Source organism: Talpa occidentalis, unplaced genomic scaffold, assembly GCF_014898055.3.
Source record: "Talpa occidentalis isolate TD23 unplaced genomic scaffold, MPIMG_talOcc4v2.1 talOcc4.10, whole genome shotgun sequence".
In the NCBI taxonomy this organism is placed as follows: Eukaryota; Metazoa; Chordata; class Mammalia; order Eulipotyphla; family Talpidae; genus Talpa; species Talpa occidentalis.
The window spans coordinates 37,137,418-37,161,324 of NW_023600993.1; the positions used below are offsets into that span (position 1 = coordinate 37,137,418).

The 23,907-nt window shown below is 42.5% G+C and overlaps 1 protein-coding gene across 1 annotated transcript in view; it reads right to left on the reverse strand.

The window, feature by feature from the left end:
* Window positions 1-23,907, reverse strand: part of RFT1 (RFT1 homolog) — a 38,439-nt gene that overhangs the window by 12,963 nt on the left and 1,569 nt on the right. The window contains exons 2-8 of the mRNA XM_037530617.2: window positions 21,199-21,284; window positions 19,490-19,606; window positions 18,186-18,375; window positions 16,935-17,036; window positions 12,384-12,521; window positions 3,744-3,822; window positions 518-568 (exon numbers count right to left, since the gene is read on the reverse strand). Coding sequence (XP_037386514.1) covers window positions 518-568; window positions 3,744-3,822; window positions 12,384-12,521; window positions 16,935-17,036; window positions 18,186-18,375; window positions 19,490-19,606; window positions 21,199-21,284 — 763 coding nt within the window. The remainder of the gene's footprint in view (window positions 1-517; window positions 569-3,743; window positions 3,823-12,383; window positions 12,522-16,934; window positions 17,037-18,185; window positions 18,376-19,489; window positions 19,607-21,198; window positions 21,285-23,907) is intronic.

Consider the following 23,907-nt stretch of genomic DNA (forward strand, 5'->3'; position numbering starts at 1 on the left):
TCAGACCCTTTCTATCACTAGCACTTTTTAAAACAAAAGTCATTCAAGCCAAGTTGATTTTCTCATGCTCTTCTTTCTACTATTTTGGGATTAAAGTAAAAAATAACTGTATAAAATAATATTGAGGTCTATCTAGTCAAACAAGCATGAAGTACATCTTTGTGATTGTGATGATAAGTTTCCTTTTCTCTTTGCTCAGCACCCCTCACCCTAAAATGAGCAGCAGAGCTACACAGGAAGCAGGGTAAGGCAGGGGATTTCAACAGTCACACATGCCACCAAAGTCACATGTGAATAGAGAGTCAGTACACTCTGTGTATTTACAAAGACCTACATTTTTCAATCTTTTGGACTCTTTATTTTATAGTCTTCATTTTTAAATAATCTTTGGGTTCATTTTTTCATTAAATGTATCAAACTGCAGAGGAAGGTATTACTTTCCTCTACTAACTACTAAATAAAGGTATCTACTAACAGTATTTACCTTTATTTGAAACACTACAAAATTCCATCTTACCTTGATCGCCAAAATTTAACACATTCAAAAATGTCATCACATATCTCTCACCTAAAAATGGAAAAGTACAAATAATTAGCATTTCAAATGCATATTATTTTCCTGTTTCCTTTTACTGCCTGTCAACTTTTCTAGTTGGTAAATATGCCCACAGGAGAAAAATTAGGTAATCAGTTATAAAGATCCTTGATCTAATGTTGATTTAAAACAATCTCAAAATAATAATTTGGAATGTGCTGGGGGCTTTGTTGACAGAAAATCTCCAAAAAAGTTAAAAGCAAAATTATTTAATAAAACCAGTCTAATAAGTTAAAAAAAAAAGTATGGGGAGATCACTAAAATGTTAATAATGAAAATGATTGCCCTAAATTTTAAGGGAGGTCAGATAATTAAAGTCTGTGAAATATAAATTCCACAATTATATGCACAGACTCATCAAAGGTTCCTTCCAGACTGGAGAAAATTCTAAGGAGGCTGGTAAGGCTCTGGAGACCAAGTTCATGATTCAAATCTAAGACAGTCAAATGCCTTCAAGGCAATGACACCAATCCAGAGCCCCACCCCCGATTCCATGAATTTTCTTATCCGTGAGTGGAAAGCATTGACCACTATGGTGAGGGAGCACTGAAGATTGCCTACTGCCCTACAGGGGAAATTCTCACCTCCCTTTGCCCAAAAAGGAATGCATTATTAATACACTAGAAGCAGTGATGCTCTCTCAAGTCTCTCTTTAGTCCTTACCTCTGTGCAATTCCACAGCCACTGCATCTGGGCAGGGACCCCTGCAGGAGCTAGCTCACAAAACTACATTTACTCCCACCAGTATCTCTGCACTGTTTCTGTCCATCCTTGCTGCTAATTGTTGCTGCTTTTGCAAGTACAATCTTAAGTCAATCCCTGTTTTCTCACCTTTGAATGGCTCTTTATTGTTTAAAAAAAGCTCAGTTCCTTAGTTCTGCATATGTGTCTTTTACAAACTAACTGCAAGCTCTCATTTTGGTCTTCCTTCACCAACCTCACCCCCATCTTCCTTTACCACACTGTCACCCTTCAATACCAGGTTTTATTGCCTGGTAAAGGGTCAGACTGAGCCTGGTCATACTCCCAGTCTCAGCTCTTGTCAATCTTACCATCTAGAATGGTTTTTTTAATTGGGAAGTCCCTCTCTTCTGGCACAACAGGCCTCACCTTCCTACATTCTATAAGCTCCCAAGGGCAAGAACCAGGTCTCTGTGTCCCTGCTTTCCTAGCAGAGTTCCAGGAAATGAGATGGCACTCAAGAGACTCTGGTGAGTGCAGTTTTTCTAAGTACATCCTGCATCAGAGTTAACCACACAAATGTGTCTTTGGTTAGAGAAAGAGCTCCTTGAGACCATGACCTGTGACTCATCTGTGTATTCTCAGCTTCTACCACAGTGTTCAGGAATGTGGGAGCAGAAGGTAAATAGCATATACATTTTTGCTACTATAATGAATGATTTCAACTCGTTTAGAGCTACAATATTTTTAAAGATTCATTTATGCATACAAGAACTGGGGTATAGGCCAGAGGTGCAGGGGGGTTAGAGGATTGACCAGAGACAGAGTGAGGAACAGAACAGGTAGATTGACTGAAATACACTGCTGAGAGGAACAGCAGATGAGTCAGGAGAGGCCTGGTGCACCATGTGGGTAGCTCCCTGTCTGGGGATCAAACTTGTGCTGCAGTGGCTTTGGATAGCTTCATAGGTTGCCTCTTAATCCCCTGCACCACCAGGGAAACCCTAGAGCTGTAATTTTTAGGTAAAAAGAATCTAAGGGTCTCTCTGGTGGTATAAGAGGTTAAGTCTCACAAATGGGGACAGAGAGGCCTGGGGGAGTTAAAATAAAGATGTGGGGGAAGAAAATAACATGATAACAACGATGGTTGTATTGGAATGCTGGAATTAGAGGGAACTTTTTTCTGTTTTCCAAAATTTTTATAATGGGATTCTATTATTTTTAAAATTAAAAGATAATTTTGAAAAGATTTTAAAATGTGTTCAGTAGTAGATAGATGTATAGACATATGAAAATTACATATAGAGAAAAGCTACTACCTTCAGCAGCTTACAGAAGCCTCAAATATCATTCTTTGAACTAAAGCTGGGTGTGAAAAAACTAACATATTCATATGTGCTATGAATGGACTTTCAGCTCTCTCCTGGCCCTCTGCATCAAGAGCTCTGTCACTATTCAAGGAAAGGACCTAAGACATTTAAGGCTCAGATGGCAAGCTCAGATGGCAAACTATAATCCTATATCCCTGAAACCTATATAAGTCAATGTTACTTCAATAGATTTTTTTTAAAAAGTTGAATTTTATTGGTGTTTAACAAAATAAAAGAATGGAAACCTGGCTCTTAGAAAAAGCAAAAAAAAAAAAAAAAAAAGAACACTGAAATATATCTATGTATAAAATGAAAACAGAAAGGACCAAAAAAAACAAGTTAATGTAGAAAAATTTAGCACATGATAACAAGATTATGGATAGCTTCTCCCTTTTCTAAATTCTCTGTAATCAACACAATACTTTTTTTTTTTTTTAAGATTTATTTTATTTATTTATTTATTTATTTATTTATACAAGCACTGGTACAGTGAAGCACAGGAGGGTGAGAGAATTCACCAGAGCCAGAGCGGGGAGCAGAACAGGCAGAAGGACCGAAGTACACTGCTGAGGGGAGCAGCGGGCGCAGGAGAGGTCTGCGCGCCATGTAGGACCCTCCTCCGGTGGGAGCAGCTGGGGATCGAACCGGCGCTGCAGAGGCTGCGGGCAGCTTCACAACCCAGCGCTCAACCGCTGCGCCACCGGAGGCCCTCAACACAATAGTTTTATAATACATTTCATTAAATGATATATATATAATTTGGGGTTTCTTGGGTTAAAGTTGGACTCAGAGGAAGCTGTTCCTCATTACTGTAAGAGCCTGCAGAAGTTATATAACCTCACTGACCTGCAGTTTCCTCTGAGACAATATTTTTCTTACAAGGCTTTGGAGAGATTTAAATTAGACTACTTAAATAAAGCGGCAAGCTAAATAAATGTTAGCTTCCCTGTCCTTATATAAAAAGCTCTCATTGCTGAGGCTCCTCTGCTGAGAGCCTTGAGACAACAGGTAGCCTGGATCTAGGTAACAGGCCATTGTGACTCCACATGCTTGCCTTATGCTACAGTTTTCTCACGGCTGAGTGACCTTTTACTTACCTTCTGTCAGAATCTGTTTCAAGAAAGACTGTTTGAAAAAACTCCAAGTTAATTTAGCCTCTTTCCAATTTACAAAAGCCTAGAAAAGAAAACAAAACAAAAACTCCCAGTTACTGCAAGTCTAAGAATACAGTAATGCTACATAAGAGGCAAATTCATTTTGGTTCCTAAATATCAACTTGGATAGCACTGAGTAATTTTTCATTTAATGTTAAGCATAGAAAGCATCTGACGAGTACTGGCAAAGAACATACATTCCTAAACATGAATACAAAGGCTCTAGGTGGAAGAGCATCTCTATAAAGGGCCTGCCTAAGCTCCATTCACCAGGATTCCTGAAGAACTGCGCTGTCCAGGGAAAGCAGGACAGGAAGCTGACCACATCTAACAAAGACAGCTAGCAGTCAGTTTTTTCCTTAAAAAATGTCTGATATCAGCTCTTTGCAGATTTTTGTGATCAGTCCTTTATCATTAGTGTTGTGTGCAAAAATGTTCTCCCAGTCGGTGGGGTTTCTCTTTGTTTTTGTTATTGTCTCTTTTGCTGTGCAGAAGCTCTTTAATTTGATGTAGTCCCAGCTGTTTATCTTTGCCTTCACTATCACTGCTTTGGGTGATGTGTCTGTAAAGATGTCTTTGATGTGAATATCACGTAGTGTTTCGCCTATATTTCCTTCTATGTATTTTATGGTTTCAGGTCTTATGTCTAGTTCTTTAATCCATTTTGAGTTGATTTTTGTGTATGGTGTGAGGTAGTGGTCAAGCTTCATTCTTTTGCATGTAGCGACCCAGTTTTCCCAGCACCATTTACTGAACAAACTTTCTTTGCTCCAATGCATAGTCTTTGCTCCTTTGTCAAATATTAGCTGACCATAAATCTGTGGGTTTATTTCTGGATTTTCTATTCGATTCCATTGGTCTGTATGTCTGTGAGACTCAACAACAACAAAGAAAATAATCCAGTCAAAAAATGGGCAGAAGAGCTAAAAAGAAACTTCTCTGAAGAGGAAATGCAAATGGCCAACAGGCATATGAAAAAATGTTCAACATCACTTGTAATCAGGGAAATGCAAATCAAAACTACCATGAGATTCCATCTTACACGAGTGAGAATGGCACATATTAAAAAAACTAGCAACAACAAATGTTGGCGAGGGTGTGGAGAAAAAGGAACTCTCCTGCACTGCTGGTGGGAGTGCAAACCGGTCCAACCAATACGGAGAGCTGTGTGGAGATTTCTGGACCTACTAAACATAGAGATTCCATATGATTCAGCAATTGCACTCCTAGGTATTTACCCAAAGAACACAGAAACATCAATTCCAAAGAGCACCTGCACCCCTATGTTTATAGCAGCACTGTTTACAATAGCTAAGCTTTGGAAACAGCCCATATGCCCAAAAATAGATGACTGGATCAAGAAGTTGTGGTACATATACACCATGGAATATTACTCAGCATTCAAAAAAGATAAACACATGCAATTTGCAGCAACATGGATGGCGCTGGAAGGGATCATGCTCAGCGAAATAAGCCAGAAAGAAAAAGAAAAATACCGGATGGTCTCACTCATAGCAGGAATCTAGAAAACTTAAATAAGGGACCAGGAAAATGAATAACTATAAGAAAGTAAAAATCAAAATCAACAAAAAACTATGAACCAGAGACACTCTTTGGGGAGCGGGGGGCGGGAGGGGAGGGATTGGGTCAGAATGGGGGGTTGCAATTGTATGGGGAATATAAAAATAAAATTTATTATTAAAAAAAAATGTCTGATATATGCCAGACTACACAACAAAACCTGCTTCATGGACTCCCATTTTATTTTTTTTATTTATTTTTTTTAATAGAGGCATGTTTTTATTTATTTATTTATTTGTTTGTTTGTTTATACATGCACTGGGTACAGTCAGAAGCGCGGGAGGGTAAGAGAATTCACCAGAGCCAGAGCAGGGAGCAGAGCAGGCAGAAAGACCGAAGTACACTGCTGAGGGGAGCAGCGGGCGGCAGGAGAGGCCTGCGCGCCATGTGGGACCCTCTTCCGGTGGCCGGGGAGCAGCCGGGAATCGAACCAGTGCCGCAGAGGCCGCAGGCAGCTTCGCAACCCAGCGCTCAACCACTGCGCCACCGGGGAGGCCCATGGACTCCCATTTTAATGCCATATTTGGCCATTGTGTAAATGCTGTATGTACACACTTTGCTTGTATATTAAAAAAAAAAAAAAAGAGGGCCTCCCTGTGGCGCAAGGGGTTAAGTACCGCATTATGAAGCAATATGCAGCCTCTGTAGCATGAGTTCGATCCCCGGCTGGCCAGGGAGAAACCCACATGGCGCAGCAGACCTCTCCTGTCTCACCCGCTGCTCCCCTCAGCAGTGTATTTCAGTCAATCTGCCTGTTCTGTTCCCTACTCTGTCTTTGGTAGACCTTCTCAACCCCTATCCTGTATCTCCAGCCTGTGCCCCAGCTCTTCTATGCATAAATAAATATATCTTTTAAAAAAAATAGAAAAAAGACAACTCATCCATCCCAGATTAGTGAAATTCAGAATTATTATGACAGAAGAAAGAGAAAAAAATCTTCTGATATAGTTCTTCCAAAACTCCTAAGGGGGCACCAAACTACCTATTTCCTAAGGGCGAGGAGGGTGTGAGGGAAGTCAGTGCTGAGGCAGAGGTCAATCTGTAAGAGTGCTTGGAAGACAGTGAGCTGACCACAAAATGGAGGAGCACAGCAGCTAGCTGGAAGTGACTTCTTTTCTACCTCCTCCCAGATCTTTCCCAGAGACCTACTCTGTCAAGAATATTCAGAATGGGGCCTCCCTGGTGGCGCAGAGGTTGAGCACTGGGTTGCGAAGCTGCCCGCAGCCTCCGCAATGCTGGTTTGATTCCCGGCTGCTCCCCGACCACCGGAAGAGGGTCCCACATGGCACGCAGACCTCTCCTGCCGCCCGCTGCTCCACTCAGCACTGTACTTTGTCAGTCTGTCTGTTCTGTTCCCCGCTCTGGCTCTGGTGAATTCTCTCACCCTCCGGCGCTTTTGACTGTACCCAGTGCTTGTATAAATAAATAAATAAATCTTTAAAAATAAATAAATAAAGGCTTTAAAAAAATATTCAGAATGTTCTGTCTAGGAGTTAGGTTCACTTTGAAAAGTTCTGATTAACTAAAAAATGATGATCTTTGAAAGGTGGAATTTCAGTGGCACTTTGAGAGGAAAGGGGTAAAGCAAAAAGGCCACGTCCACTTCACCTCTGCAAAAGGTCAGCTTTAGCTGTGGAAGTTGGCCGAAGGGCAGGTCCCAGTTACACATGCCCAAAGCCTATCTGTATAGAACAATGCCATCCAGGAGAAAAAGAATGCAGGCCACATATATTTCTAGCAGTGAAGAGTAAAAACAGGTAAAATTAATTTTAGTACATTTTATTTAACCAAAATATTATAAGTTCACCATGTAATCAACGTAAAAAATATTAGAGGCATTTTACATTATTTCTCCAATTTAAGTCTTTGAAACCCAGTGTGTATTTAGCACTTACAGCTCATATTTCAAACGCTTTATAGCCACATGTGGTTGCTGGCTACTATTTAACACAGGGCAAATCTAGAGTACCCCTTGAAAGCAAGGGCACTCATGCCTTGATCTAAGAATCTATCTTCTAGATATAGGAAGGACAGGCTTGGATTTTCCCAAACTACACTGCCTTCAGGACACCACTGGATCCTAAACAGACGTCCCAGGGTAGCTCTAGGCCGGACTAAATCTTCCCCTAACAGAGTGCCAGACAACCTACTACCGCTAGGGGGCACTGTGACCACAGCATCGGGGAGCAGTGGGCTCAGAAGCACTATTTCACTCTAAGCCCCACAACCTTGCCAGGCCTGATTTTGTGGGTGGAGAGATCCAGAAGGGCTCTTTTCAAACAAAACAGTCACAGTTGCTACATGAGGTTCTTGTGAAGCTTACTTGTGTGTAGGCAGTAAATGGGTTTGAGAAGATGCCTGAGCTCTTAAGATTTATTTATTTATTTATACAAGCACTGGGTACAGTCAGAGGCGCAGTCACCAGAGCCAGAGCGGAGAGTAGAACAGGCAGAATAATGAAGTTTGAGAATGTGGGACCCTCCTCTGGTGCCTGCAGAGGCTCTTTTAAAAAAAATTTTTTTTAAGGAGAATGAAATCGTGATAGTAAATCTGATCTAAAACTTTAGGATTCCTTTCTCCTAATGACCTTCATTCAAATGGACCTGTGGTTCAGAAGGAATGGCCACATTGCTTAATATCTTTATTTTTTTTTAATTAATTTTTTGAAAACTTTTTTTTATAGGTTTTTTTTTTTAATAGAGGCATGTTTTATTTATTTATTTGTTTGTTTATACATGCACTGGGTACAGTCAGAAGCGCGGGAGGGTGAGAGAATTCACCAGAGCCAGAGCAGGGAGCAGAGCAGGCAGAAGGACCGAAGCACACTGCTGAGGGAAGCAGCGGGCGGCGGGAGAGGTCTGCGCGCCATGTGGGACCCTCCTCCGGTGGCCGGGGAGCAGCTGGGGATCGAACCGGCACCGCAGAGGTCGCGGGCAGCTTCGCAACCCAGCGCTCAACCGCTGCGCCACCGGGGAGGCCCTGCTTAATATCTTTAAAATGCTCATTAAGGGGCCTCCCCGGTGGCGCAGCGGTCGAGTGCTGGGTTGCGAAGCTGCCCCCAGCTTCTGCAGCGCCGGTTCGATCCTTTGCCGCTGGGCGAGGGTCCCACATGGCGTGCGGACCTCTCCTGCCACCCCCTGCTCCCCTCAGCAGTGTATTTCGTCAGACTGCCTGTTCTGTTCCCTGCTCTGGCTCTGGTGAATTCTCTCACCCTCCCGCGCTTCTGACTACCCAGTGCTTAGATAAATAAAATAAATAAATCTTAAAAAAAAAAATGCTCATTAAGGAAATAGAGGCAGGAAGTCAGAACAGAGATTGGGTTTTCTCTCAGCGGTATCTGTCAAGTGGTAGCAAAGAAGAAGCTGTTTCTTTGGGCTTTTACCATTCTGTTCAGAATGTATTTGTCACTTGGGCAGTCAGGAGAGGCCTATGTCACAAGAGCTGGGTTGGTACCTCTGAGCTGTGACTTTCTCTGGCATCCCCTGACCAACAAACCATTCCACTGCCTCACTGTATGGATGGGGAAACTGAGGCTTGGGTGGCAAAAGGTGATGAGGTGATGGACAGTATCTCCAGGCAAGGTCTGGAATCATAACTGGGAAGCTCATTGTACTTTACCCACTCTTCCACTTCCCAAACTCTTCGGTATCTGGATGCCCCAACCAGCTGCATTCTTCACATTCTTACCACATGGAATAGCCACCAGGGAATACCTGTCCCTGGCCTCCCTCACCTTTATATCCCATATGGCAAACCTTCCCCTCCCTCTTCCTCCAGGGCTATCAACCTGCCCAGTTTTATCCATGCTCACATTTCCACCTTCCACTGACCTCAACACTTCTCAGCTTTACTTAATTATTAGTAAACCTCTCATCTGAAATCACTCAGAAGTAGCAAGCATATAAAAACGTTAAAAGGCAGTCATTATGTGAGGTATCACTAATTTAAGTATCTTAAAAGATAAGTATCTTTAAAGAAGATGAGATTCTAGAAGACTAGGAAAGAAATTTCACAATTTGCTCAAACTGATTTTGAATGGAATGGTCTGAGCAGTTTCATATGAGGCAGTCCCCACAGGCAGAAATCTGCTCGAAGAATCGCTAGGCATGTTGCTGGTGGTAGAGTCATGTACTATATTCACAATCATCTCTCTCTCTTTCTCTCTCTCTCTCTTCTTTTTTTTTTAATTTTTTTTAAAAATATTTATTTATTTATTTGTTTGTTTGTTTATTTATTTATACAAGCTCTGGGTACAGTCAGAAGCGCAGGAGGGTGACAGAATTCACCAGAGCCAGAGTGGGGAACAGAACAGGCAGACTTGAAGAGGTACACTGCTGAGGGGAGCAGCGGGCGGCAGGAGAGGTCTGCGCGCCATGTGGGACCCTCGCCCGGAGGCCGGGGATCGAACCAGTGCTGCAGAGGCCGCGAGCAGCTTCGCAACCCAGCGCTCAACCGCTGTGCCACCGGGGAGGCCCACTCTCTCTCTTCTTTTTACTTAACAAGTAAATATATACATATTTCCTAGCAAATTGTCCTGTCTGGAAAATCTTGATCCTTAAGTAAATAAATAACTACCTTGAACATAAGTCAGTTTCATTTGGAAAGCAACAGCGCATAGAGGCTAAACACTTAGATTAAGGTTAGTCCACAGATAGCAGTGGATCCAAACCAGCTATGTGACCTCTGGTGAGTCACTTAACTCCTCAGAGCCTCAGTTTTCTCTTCTGCAAAATGGAGACAATGGTATTTATCTCATTGGGTTACTATGAGAATTCAAAACAAAAACCATGTAAGGTGCTTTAGTGGCATCATAGGGCAAGCTCCCAGTTAATGGCAGTTGTTATAAAGGGTTCCTTGTCAAAGTTCGAATACTTTCACAAGTCTTGAGAGGGGCCTCACAGGTCATTAGAGCAACAATCTCACTCTAAAAATGAGAGTCATGAGGTTTGGAGAGAGTTCTACAAGTTTCATGTCTGTATCTGCTGCCTCCCAAATCCACAGAAGATCCCTGAAGCCCAGCAATCACCTTCCTATCCATAGTATGAGCATGGGTACTTTGGGGCTCTCACTCCAATACCATCAGAATCTGCTTCGCTAGGAGGGTCCAGTGGAGCTATTCCTGCTCTCAGAGGAGCAGGGTGATGGAGAGGATGGTCTCTGCTGTCACTTATGGACACACTTGTGCTAGGCAACAGCATTAAGCACCTTACAGGGCCCATCTCATCTGCCTCTCACTTCCAGCTTAGGAGGAAGGTATTCTTAGTATCTTCATTTGACCCATAAGGAAACATTCTGTGTCCATCACAGGTTAAATACACACTTGACAGACTTACCCTTTCTCTTCTTTTGTGCAGTACATTTTTTAAAAATATTTATTTATACAAGAACTGGGGTACAGGTTAGAGGCGTGGGAGGGTGAGAGAATTCACCAGAGAGAGCGGGGAGCAGAACAGGCAGACGGACCAAAGACATTGCTGAGGGGAGCAGTGGGTGAGGCAGGAGAGGTCTGCCACGCCATGTGGGTTTCTCCCTGGCTAGCCAAGGATCAAACTCATGCTGCAGAGGCTGCGGACAGCTTCACAGTGCAGCTCTCAACCCGCTGCGCCACCGGGAAGGCCCTACTCTCTTATTGCCTGTATTAATGACCCTTGAGCTCCTTTCCAAAATACTGCTCGGGCATGGAGGCTGGCCCAGTATGAAAAGCTGACCATCCTTGGTACAGGTGGTCACTGAAAGTACTCAGGAGACCTTTCTATATTCTCAGACCCAATCTATGGGCAGGTGGCAGAAACTGCAGTTAAGGGAAACAATCCTGAATTCTCCTCTAAGCTGGCAGATGCAGCACAATGGTATCCAAAAATTGTCATGCTGATGTAAGCTAAAGGTAAGATCTAGTTGATCAGAGAACTCTTATCTAACAAATGAGGACATACCTGGCTTTGTTATGTAATAGTTGGTTTTTCTTGAAAAGTTATATAACAGGATTCTGTAATTCTGAGAATGAGGTCCCAAATATTTTACATTTTTTCCCCCAAGTAATCACAAAAGATAAATAAGGAGAAGTCCAACTGAGGCCTTACCTCAAGTAAGTGCACCACATCCTGCCAGCAAGCAAGTCTGAGCAAAGGGAAAGCAGGTCAGCACCCAAGGGAGCAGTTCCCAAAGTATCTGACAGGCGCCGGGGCATATGATCATGAGTACGACTCCAGAGCCCATGACATGGCCCTGACCCCACAAGAGCCAGGAAATAAAAGTCACTGACATTGACGAGTTGAGTAGAAAAAGATTATGCCTCACTGTACATATCAGCATCTGGAGTCTTCAGAGGTCTTGATGGGAAAGTGGATCACCTGAAAGTCTGGCCTGGCACTAGATCAAGGAACCATGTGGGGTTCAACCCTGCTCTGTCAGCACTCTGGACTGCCTGTACTAGAGGTCAACCTGGGGAAACTAAGAGACACAGCAGAATTGAGAGAGGAGCACAGTGGTTGGAGCCTGTACTCTACTGGGACTTAAGCCACTCCAGGCTCCTGTTCTCACTCTGACCCTCACCCAGGGCAGGTATTTAGTCCCTAAACCTGTTTCTCAACCCTAAAGCAGGAATCATGAGAACATCAGCCTCAGAGTTGTCATAATAAGCAGTAAGTAAAGCATTTGGGCCTAGCACAATGGTTCTCAACTGGGGCAATTTTGCCCCTCCTCCTTCCACAAGACCATGTGGCAGTGTCTAGAGATATTTTTGGTTGTCACAACTAGGAGTGGCGCCCAATAGATAAAGACAGGGAATTCAACTAAACATCCGGTAATATATAGGGCAGCCCCCACAACAGTTATCCAGTCCCAGGTGTCAATAGTGCCAAGATTTAGAAACACACAGGAAGTACTCTGTAAATAGGAACTATCAAATGATCTTTACTATTACGACAATGAAGTTATAGCTCTTTACCCTCAAAGATAACCAGTGTCTGTGATTAAAGTGATGACAGAAAATTCATTACTTACTCTACCTCTTGTAACACTGGGTAACAGATCCATCATTCTGGAGACAGGAAGAGTCTGCTGCTTGGCTGACTGTGAAGAACCCAGTAACTTTGTGAAATAAATAACATAGCAAAGCACAAGAACTGCAGTATAGAAAAGCTGCAAAAAAAAAAAAAAAAAGTTTTGAAATATACTTTTTTTTAAATGAAGTACAGTTTTACATCTTAAATTTTTGGACATTATAGGATTTCTCCCCTCATGTGTAGTCACTAGCTCTCCCACCACCAAAGCACCTAGAGTCCTCTACCACGGTCCCCTGTGCTCTCCTCATCCCTCTCATTCTTTCCTCTGCCCTCCTGGATGCCTCAGATCTATGGTCAGTTTTCAAGGGTTAGTTTTAAAGTTTGTCATTGTCTGACCCTTTATTTGGTTTCTCTATATTCCACATATAAGTGAAACCATCCGGTATTTTTCTTTCTCCTTCTGGTTTATTTTGCTTAGCATAATCCCTTCCAGGTCCATTCATGTTACCACAAATAACATGCTTATCTTTTTTTGAACACTGAGTAGCATTCCACTGTATATATGTACCATATCTTCTTTGTTGTTAATTTTTTTTTTAGATAGATAGAAAGGGGGAGAGAAAGAAAGAATGTATGTGCGCGCGTGAGTGCAAGCAAGGGAGCGTGACGAAAAGTACATCTTCTTGATCCACTCAGCTGTTTTGGGGGCATTTAGGTTGTTTCCCTATCTGGGTTATTATTAAATAGTGCTGCAAAAAGCCTAGGAGGGCAGGTTTCCTTTTAAATTAGTATTTCCTTTTGAATTAGTGTTCTTTGGGTAGATTCCTAGCAGTGGAATTGCTGGGTTGTATGGTAAATTACACTGTTTTAATATAGGCATAATTAATACTTGCCTATAAATTTGACCTCCAAGGCCAATCAAGAAATAGAATTGTTTTAATTAACTGCACCTTCTATTCAGCAACACCTCACCCTCTGGAAAACAGCAGCACTTTTTAAGGCCAGCTCCACTGTAGCATCTCTGGGGAAAGTATTGTACATACTTCATCTGACGGGAGCACAGAAGTTCTTCAGGGCAGGCAGAACAGAATTTCCATGACAGATATTTATTAGTACAGTCACCACCAAAGTGTCAGATATGATCTCAAAAGATTCATGTTTGGCCAAAGGATCGACTTTTCCACCTAGAACAGCACCCTGTGAGGATCCATGTGTCCCCGCTGGGCTAATCTAACATCCAGGGACTGCCATCTAGCACTGGGGATTTTCCATAAACCCCGGAAACCTGTGACCTTATGATTACAAAGCAGAACTGAGCTGCTTGCTCCCTCCTCTCTGGCCAGTGTATGGGCAGGGCAAGAGCTACTACAGGATAGAGAAGGAAAGGGTGTGGTGACATGAGGACCCCTCCCTCCACCCCACTGCGACAAAAGGATGGCTTCTGGCCAAAAGCAGCAGTCTGGAGGTTTGTGTGCAGGTTGAAGAGGTGTATTCACATCTGTTCACAAACTCCGTTCGACCATCTTTCCCCTGAGAACAGAGAGCACACAATTTCAACAACAGGACCTACAATGCCCAACCTGGAAACACCCAGCTGCTCCTGAAATGAAGGCACAGAGCAAGGAGTAAGAGGACTCTCAGTTTAGCAGGTTTGGGCTCCTCTGCTCTCCACACCCAAGCATGCTTGGGGACAGAGTCCACCGTCCACATCTTTCTTCTTTCCTGCCTCAAACAGAGCAGCACTGCTGTGAGTCACACCACTTGAGGCCAACATCCTCTGTGACAAGTAGCCTCCTCCAGGCCCCCTTCTCCACCTCTGTTCATCTTCTCAGTCACCAGAGCCAGGGAAAATAGTAAGACCCTGCGGGTAGTTTTCACAAAGTATTCTAATACTTGGTTCACTAACATAACATGGACAATTTTAACCATTTTAAAGCATACAATTCAGTAGTTTTTAGTGTATTCACAATGTTCTACAAACACCTCCACCACTTTCGATTCCAAAACATTTTCACCATTCCAAAAGGAAACTATATCCATTAAGCAGTCACTCTCCATTCCCTGGCCACCAGTAATCTGCTTTGTGTCTCTGTGGACTTACTTGTTCTAGACTTTACATAATCGTGGAATTATACAATACACGGTGTTCAATATCTCAGTATTACATTTTCAAAGTTCATCTGTGCTGTCACACATAATGGTATTTCATTTTATGGCTGGATAATATCTTATTGTATAGATATACCACACAATTTGTCTATTCATCAGTTGATGGATATTTAGGTTGTTTCTGCTTTTTGGCTATTGTTAATAGTGTTATTATGAAAATCCATGTACAAGTTTTTGTTTGAACACCTGTTTTCAATTCTTTTGGTTATATACCCAGGAGTAGAACTGCTGGAAGATATGGCAGTTCTATGCTTAAATTCCTAAGGGACTGTCAAAGTGTCTTCCACAGGGGCTACACAATTTGACCTTCCTAGCAGCAGTATATGAGGGCTCTAATTTCTCCATATCCTTGCTAATACTTGTTATTTTGTTATTTATTTATTTTTTATAATGATAGTCATTTTAATGAGTAGCAGCAATATTTCATTATGGTTCTAGTCTACATTTGTCTAGTGACTAATGATATGTTGAGCAACTTTTCTCATACTTATTGATCATTTATTTGTATATCTTCTTTGGAGAGACATCTATTCAAGTTCTTTACCTACTGTTTAATTGGGTGGTTTGTCTTTCTGTTGTTGAAATTTAAGAGTTCTTTGTATATTCTAGAGTGATCCTTTAATTTGACATATGGGGCCTCCCCGGTGGCGCAGCAGTTGAGCGCTGGGCTGTGAAGATGCTCGCAGCCTCTGCAGCGTCAGTTCGATCCCGGCTGCCGGTGAGGGTCCCATATGGCCCGCAGACCTCTTCTGCTGCTCCCGCTGCTCCCCTCAGTAGTGTGTTTCATCAGTCTTCCTGTTCTGTTCCTGACTCTGGTGAATTCTCTCACCCTCCCGCGCTTCTGACTGTACCCAGTGCTTGTATAAATAAATAAATAAATCTTTAAAAAAAAAAACTTGACATATGATGCCGTGACCCTGGAGGGATGCTGGACAAAGGGGAATCCCAGAGCCTTGGGTGGGGCTCACCTGCTATTATAAGGTGCTGTTGGCTCTGAGACCTCTCACACAGACAGAGAATGTACCAGAGAGAAATGCTCTCAGAAGTCTTATGACAAGGAAGCAAATAAACTCAGAACTGCCCTTGCTGACCCATGCCATATGACATATCCGGGGGTGGGAGCTATAATAATCAGAAAGGCATAATAATGAAAGTGCCTTTTCCAGGAAGAGACAACCAATAACTATGGTCCTTGTGTCCTATTAAGAAGAGTGTATCAAAAACACTGATGAATGCTGAGAACTATAATCCCAGATCTAAAAAGTATGTAAAAATAATTAACAAATAACTATCCTGAAATACTTTATTTTGTAATTTTATATCTAGCTTTTGTATTTCACAAAAATATTTGAAGTTTTTCCCTAGGGCACAGGAAAGATTTTCACATAAATTATTACTAAGAATTTTAAGTTGTCTTCCCATACATTAAGAACAATTACAAACCACATTGTATCTTAAGATGCTCTGCTAACTATCTGCTCTTAGGTTTCATTTTTAAAATTAGCATTTGTATGCTAGTTATATTTTTATTAGAACTAGAAATATGAACCAGAACTAGAAGGAAATGAAAGATGGGAATGAAGTCAAAACTGCCAAAACTGAAACTGTAACTGAAAAACACTCGATCCATGCCCTCTGAATTATGTGAAATTTTAATCTAAGTTTAAAACAGGCCTGACAGAGTTTCCTCCTATTCTGATACAACTAATTGAAATCCAGGAAAAATAACACACATGCAACTTGAATCCCACCCCACCCCCTCACTGCCTTTTTTTCATTCCTCCATAAGACTATCAGACAATCAAAGATCAGTTAGATACTGGCTTGCCCACAGAATGTCTAAAAGAGTTTTTATGTCTGACAATGAGACTGAGATGTGGCCCTCAGCAGGGTCACCAGTGGAGACATCAATGGTGTCAAGGGCATGGAGCAGGATGAACAAGGCAGCCAGTGGAGAAGCAGGGCCAAGACCATCTTTCTAGAGCTTCCAGCCTATCCTGCATGCAAGATACTACAAATGAAATTTGGGTAGCAATGGGAACAAGAAGAAAGACCAAGTGAAGAAACATTATATGAAAGTTAAAAGTCCTAACTGAGGGCCTCCCCGGTGGTGCAGCAGGTTGAGCACAGAGCTGTGAAGCTGTCCGCTGCCTCTGCAGTGCAGGTTTGATTCCCGGCCAGCCAGGGAGAAACCCACATGGTGTGGAAGACCTCCCCTGCCTCGCCCGCTGCTCTCCTCAGCAGTGTCTTTGGTCCATCTGCCTGTTCTGCTCCCCACTCTTTCTCTGGTCAATTCTCTCACCCTTCCATGCATCTGACCTGTACCCCAGTTCTCGTATAAATAAATAAAATCTTTTAAAAAAAAGAAGTCATAACTGACCTGGGCCAGAGAGAAAATGTAGAGTCCCCAGTGAGGCAACCATAGCACAAGAAAAGCTGTCAGGAAACTCTTGAGGATCACTGACAGGCTCTCAGCAATCACCTGCAAACATGTGGTGAACAGTGCACTTTAAAAACATTGCTAAAGGGCCTCCCTGCTGGCGCAAGGGTTAAGTCTCAGCACTATGAAGCTATCAGCAGCCACTGCAGTACCAGTTGGATCCAGGCCAGGGAGCTGACTCACATGGCACAGCAGACCTCTCCTGTCTCACCCACTGCTCCCCTCAGCAGTGTATTTCAGTAAATCTGCCTGTTCTGCTCCCCACTCTGTCTCTGGTGAATCCTCTCACGCCCCACACCTCTGGCTTACACCCCAGTTCTTTGTATACATAAATAAATAAATCTTTAAAAAAAAAAAAAACAAAACTAAAGAAGCCAAGGAATGACAAATAGAGAGGGGTTACTGGGGTGGGGGTGAGCCACATATTTGGACATAGTGTCAGTGAAGTTCTACTTGGGTTGGGTGGTAGGTTCTCTGATCATCAGTCTGCTATCATGCTGCAGGGATTATGTAGATGTTATACTTCTTTTTTGTATAAATCAAATTATATATTTTAAAAGATGAAAAGTTATCAGCATACCATGAAGTAAATCATTAGAAAGAGTCAGAAAAAGTAGCCTTCTTAAATTATTTAAACAATTTCCAGATTAGGCCTCCCCGGTGGCGCAGCGGTTGAGCGCTGGGTTGCGAAGCTGCCCGCAGCCTCTGCAGCACCGGTTCAATCCCGGCCACCGAGGAGGGTCCCACATGGCGCACAGACCTCTCCTGCCGCCCACTGCTCCCCTCAGCAGTGTACTTAGGTCCTTCTGCCTGCTCTGCTCCCCGCTCTGGCTCTGGTGAATTCTCTCACCCTCCCACGCTTCTGCCTGTACCCAGTGCATATATAAACAAACAAACAAATAAATGAATGAATGAAAATACATGCCTCTTTAAAAAAAAAAAAAAAAAAAAAAAAAATAAACAATTTCCAGATTAGCAAAACTTTTTCATTAATAGAACAGCAGAAGTAAACTTTAGCCCACTTCATCTGACAAATCTTAAGTGAATGAACTAAACTGACCATGTTACCTCTTTCCAAATACCTTTTTAGATGTAGGTTTGAAAAATCATTCTCTTTTATAAAAGCATTTCTTGAAAACACTCTTTCCCTTATTCTTCCCATTTGCCATTCACAGCAGAAGGGAAACTGACCTTCAGTTTGACAAACATATGTGCTTGTGCCAAGACCCAGAAGGGCTCTCCCAGAAGTTCCACCACTGCTGAGAGACCGAACACCACCACTCCAGTTCCATAATGGGGGACGACATTAGAATTAGGCACCTCGAGCAACTGTAACCAGACCCAGCCCAGGAAAAAGGACCAAAACACACCCAGGGGGACACTAGAAAAGTAAAAAAAAAGAAAGAAAAGTTTTTTTTAAGATACTAAATATAAAAATAAATATATATTAAAATAGTAACAGAAAAAATAGTCATAATAAACATTGCTATCATGTATTAAGGCATTTACTACATGCCAGGCACTATGATTCACTCCTTTATCTCAATGATCCTCCATTATTATCCCTATTTAAGAGATGAGAAAACTAAGGCTGACGGGTAATGGATAATTTGGCCAAGGTCATGAACATTAATGAAGGCAGAAGCAGGACCGTTCCTGACCTAGCTTTAAAGCCCTCACTCCTAGCCACTGTGTTATACTGACTTGATAAACAGATTCCAGAAAGTACGTGCCTGATGTCTGCACTTAGAATAACTGAATGATGGTACATTGCTGGTTCTTGCACCCCAAATAACCAATAGTCCAATGCACAGTATCCCTTTATATGTGTACCATAGAGACCTAAATGATGGTAGTCATTTCCCTAATAAAATGAACACCTACCAGCCCTTATGATAGTCATTTCCACGAGGCAATAAGGAGTTGTGCAAAGACAGCATTGGGAAAAAACCTCAACCACCAGCTCCCTGCAGGAATCTAATTGCAGAAAAGCCATTATAATTTTTAGCTGATGTACTCAGTCTTCAAGAACATTCTAAAAGTTCAGAACTGAAATCAACATAACAAAATTGAAGAAATACATAATGAAACCCCTAAAAGGCTTTCAAAAAATACTAAGACTAAGTGGTTGCTAAAAGCACAGAAAATACTACAGGGGGGAATATTAGGAATAAAAAGATGGCACAATCCCAGTGGAGACCAGAGTGGTTATCAGGAACAGCGGAAACAATCCGCTGGATAAAACAGGGCTAGAAAGCTGGCTCAGAACCCCTACCTGAACCCTCCTCCCAACTTCCAGTCATCCAGAGAGAAAACTAGCCAAGAAGCTGCTCCTGAACAGAAGCTCTCCCTTCCTGATCCAAACCAAGGCTCCAGAAACCCATTGCAAAACCAAAACTAGAGAACTGAGCTTTAGGCTACACCTCAGCCATTTAGCTTGCAACGCTTACTACACTTGCTTTTGTGCAACAGTCTCCTAGCAAAGCACAGCTCACCTTAGCCACAGGAGGTTGAGGGTTTGACTCCAGTCTCGCTGGGCACTTCCACTCAGACATGCCCTGCGGAAGGCCTCTCTGGCCAGGAATATGGTGGTGGAGTAAAGCAGCGTCAGCCTATAAAGGAAAAAAGCAGAATTGATAGAAATTCTAGTGTTTTTCATAGCGAGAATGGCTAAGTTTTTGCCAGCAACAGGCCAGAAACAAAGTCTCAATCATAAATCACTGGTGGTGATGCAGGGGTTGGGCTTTTATAGGACCCCCCACTAGGCTGATTGACCTGAACAACACTTTGGAACCAAACGAGAGACATCTAAGTACGTGCCTACTGAATGTTACTCTGTTACAGAAACTGCCACGGTGGCCCTCGTGACTGTCAGCATGAGATGTGGCCCCACACAGCAAGGGGACCTCTTGGTCACCCTGAGAAACTGGTGACCCAATGGCCCTAGTAATAGAAGCTGACAATACGGCTGCAGTCACTACAAGGCTGCTACAGTCCAGGTTGCTGTACACCTCCAAGGTGGGCAGCACCAAGGTGGCCCTTCCTACAATTCAGTGAGAAGCGCTAAGGTTTCCTTTCCTCACAGGCAGACAAAACCAGAGTGAGGATTGCCCAGGGCTACAGTCTCTGAGGTTGTCCAAGGATCATCCAGTGATTCTGTGCAACACTGTGAATGAGGAGCTTGAACCACACATTTAGCAGGTGAGGAAGACCAGATAAGGACTGCAAAAGTAAGGACCTGTCAATCTGGGAGAGATGGGCTGGGCAAGGACCCAAAGTGCTTTAAAGTCTGAGTACCTAAGAGGATTTGGTTCTCTTCCTTCCTCCTTTTAAAACAGTATTTCTAAAAGTATGGTCCCTACTTCAAAATCACCAGAGGAACGCACCAAAGTGCAGAGTCCTGGGTCCCTCCTCAACCTTACCTAGTGCAAAGCTCTCAGATGATTCCTTTGCATATCAAAATGTGAGTCCCTCACTGAGCTCCAAGAACAGAGCCAAGTGCATATGTTTGGTGTGAAGTTGATGTGATGGAACATACTGTCTTGTTTATCAGGACATGAGGAGATACCTGAGCTATTCTGAGCACTCACAACCCTCCATATACTTGTGTGTTGTTTGTGAATACAAAGTAAGTGTAGGTGTACTTGAACAGAAGAGACAAGAGTAAAAAACAAACCATGTCTAAAAGACAAAGCAAATCAGCTTTCTAAGAGCCACTAAGGCACTAATGACAAGAACTCAAGCTCTCATCCCCACCACCATTTTCCAATTATAAAAGTCACAGAGGGGGAAGGAAGGTGGCTGTTCCAGCCCTGTAATTATGAAGCACATCCTCACGAACTGCAGAATTCTTGCTTCCTTTGCTGTCAGCAGGACAAGAACACAGGATTATACCTGAGACAGGGCTGGCAATGAATTACTCCCACTCCTCTCCTGGGCTCTAAGAGCAGGCAAACCGGAACAGCTGACAGAGAAATGTGCATTTGAAGGCTGCTAATGGAAAACACTCCATGGGTCCATTAAAAGCAGCATCGCCAGCTCATCCTCCCCCACCCGGCACACTCCTCCCTTAGCCCACTGTTCAACAGTTTCTGGTAAAGGCCCTTGCTTCTTGAATCTGAGGGTGACACACAGGTACAGAATTTGGAGAAAACCTGACCAGGGATGTGAGCTGTGGACTATGCCAGGCACCAGCCCTTCTTACCTTACATTCACTATGCCAACGATTTCCTTTGACAGGAAGCGAAGAATAAATGCATTCAAGACAAAGGTGATCAATCGAAATAACACCTACAGATAAAGAAAAATGCATAGGAATAAATTATGTCAGGAATGTTTGCTGTGCTGATATGAAAACAATGTGACTGCCTCCCTAATGAGATGCAATGGCACACAGCAGCTCTGCCCGTGAGACTCTCTAACACACTCAACCTGTCTGCACTTCTTGTGCAGTTTCATTCCTCAGGGTCTCTCAGCACTCCTGTCCAGTGGTCAAAGAACCCAGGAAGACCCTTGGCGGTCTCCCTAGCTTATTGATTCAGTGATTTTCTTTAAGTTTAACGTCAGGCATTCCAAAGAGGCAAAAAGAATTCTAGTTAGTGCTTCACAGTGCCCCTCCCTTCAGCTTGTTCAGAAATGGTACACATATAGCAAGCAGGATCTGCTGGGTTATTGGACTCACTAGAAATTAGGGTCTAATTTCTCTTTCTTTTTCTCCCTAGTAGTATCTGGGGACCACAATAATGACATTTAATCTCTTTCAACTTCAATTTTATCAACTAGGAAGCAGAAAGGGCCGCATTTGTTTACTGAATATTTACCAATTTCTAGAGAGGAGCTGCAATACCTTTTCAACAAATGCGGTAATGAGATAATGTAAACTAGGGGGAAATGAAGACAGAGTCCAGCTATTGCCATTTGAAAGGGCTGTATCATGAGACTTCCAAACCCATCAATTCAAGAAAACCAAATGAGCAAAGCATTCTTCCCATGAGACAGAGAAGAATGGGTTGCAGATAAATGAAGTTGCTAAATGGGGATGCTGGCTGGGGTGCAAGCCTCATCTCCACCTGCATTCTAGCAGCACCAAGGTGTAACTTTAGCGCACTCCAGAGCATATGACAAATCATTCTACGTCAAGCACTCTCAAAATTATCCATGAATAGCTGCAGTCTGGAAGATTCAATCAAAGTATTCCAATGGACTACTTTGGACTGAAAATCTCCGGGGGGAAAAATGCATGACTGTAAAAGGAGGGTATAGTTTAGCACTGTCCAGGAGTGTCACGGAGCAGTTTTGGGTTCTCCAAAACCAAGGTATCACAATCTTAACCTTTTTGGTTTCAAAAGTGACCTATGGAGAGTCTGATGAAAGTTCTGTAGCTCTCTTTAGAAACATACAAATACATACACACATACACACCAAATTCTGTCCTCCATCTTAGAAGCTGGAAGTTTAACTCATGGAGCCCTTAATGGAAAAAGCACTCAGCTGAGGGTCTCAACTCACCATTTAACTATGAGGTCTATTATGCTCTAATTTTTATAAGCCTCCATTTCCTCCTCTATCAAATGAGATTACTTATTTCATACAATTGATAAAAATGATCAAATGAGACTGAAGGTAAAAGCACTTTTGAAAGATGCATATACATAAAAGGCATTAATACTTTCACTGTAGGTGGTTCAGAGTTAAGACTGAGTAAGCTCTCAAATTCTTGCAGAACACAATGTATCTGCAGCGCTACTTCAAGTGTGGGCACTGTGATCTGAGAAAGGATACAGGCCTGAATTTAAACACTAAAGAATCCTAAAGATGATGGCTATTTTTACAAAATCACATGCACACACTTATGTTAACTTCTAAGTTATCACTGTCTAAGAAATGTACTGACTTCTGACTCAGGCTAAATTCATATCTCCTAATTTGTGTGAACAAAGATTTGAGCTAATGAAGCTCTAGGTTGCTAATGCTACCCACTATTAGGCAAACCTGGGTTCCAGACCACTGCAAAAAAGTGAATATTGCAATAAAGCCAGTCAAACAAATATTTTAGTTTCCCATACATATAAAAGTTATGTTTAGGGGCCTCCCTGGTGGCGCAAGGGGTTAAATACCACACTATGAAGCAATTCGCAGCCGCTGCAGCATGAGTTCGATCCCCGGCCGGCCAGGGAGCAACCCACATGGCGAAGCAGACCTCTCCTGTCTTGCCCGCTGCTCCCCTCAGCAGTGTATTTCAGTCAGTCTGCCTGTTCTGTTCCCCACTCTGTCTCTGCGTGAATCCTCTTACCGCCAACCCCGCATCTCTGGCCTGTACCCCAGCTCTTGTATGCATAAATAAATAAATCTTTAAAAAAAAAGTTATGTTTATACTATACTGTAGTGCATTAGGCAGGCAATAGCATTACATCTAAAAACAAAACTGCAATGTACATACCTTAATTTAAAAATACTTTATTGACAAAACATGCTAACCATCATGAGTCTTCAGCAAGTCATAATCTTTTTACTGGCAGAAGGTTACAACAGTAACATGAAAGATCACTGATCACAGCTCACTATAACAGATATAATAATGTTTTAAATTTTGTGAGAATTACCAAAATGTGACAGAGACACAAAGTGAGCACATTCTATTGGGAAAAAATGGCATCAAGAGACCTACTTGACACAGGGTTGCCACAACCTTCAATTTGTAAAATACAAACAATGCAGTATCTGCAAAGAGCAATAAAAAGCAGTAAATAAGGAATGCCTATATTTGTTCACACAGTGGAGCAGCAGTCTTCATTTAACTTTGCAAAGGACTTTATAGTTCAGAAATAACTCTTTCACATCTGTTAATGACTTGATCCTTAAAAGCAACCAAATAAATGCACAGGAAGCAAGGACAACTCAGAGCAAAGTGATT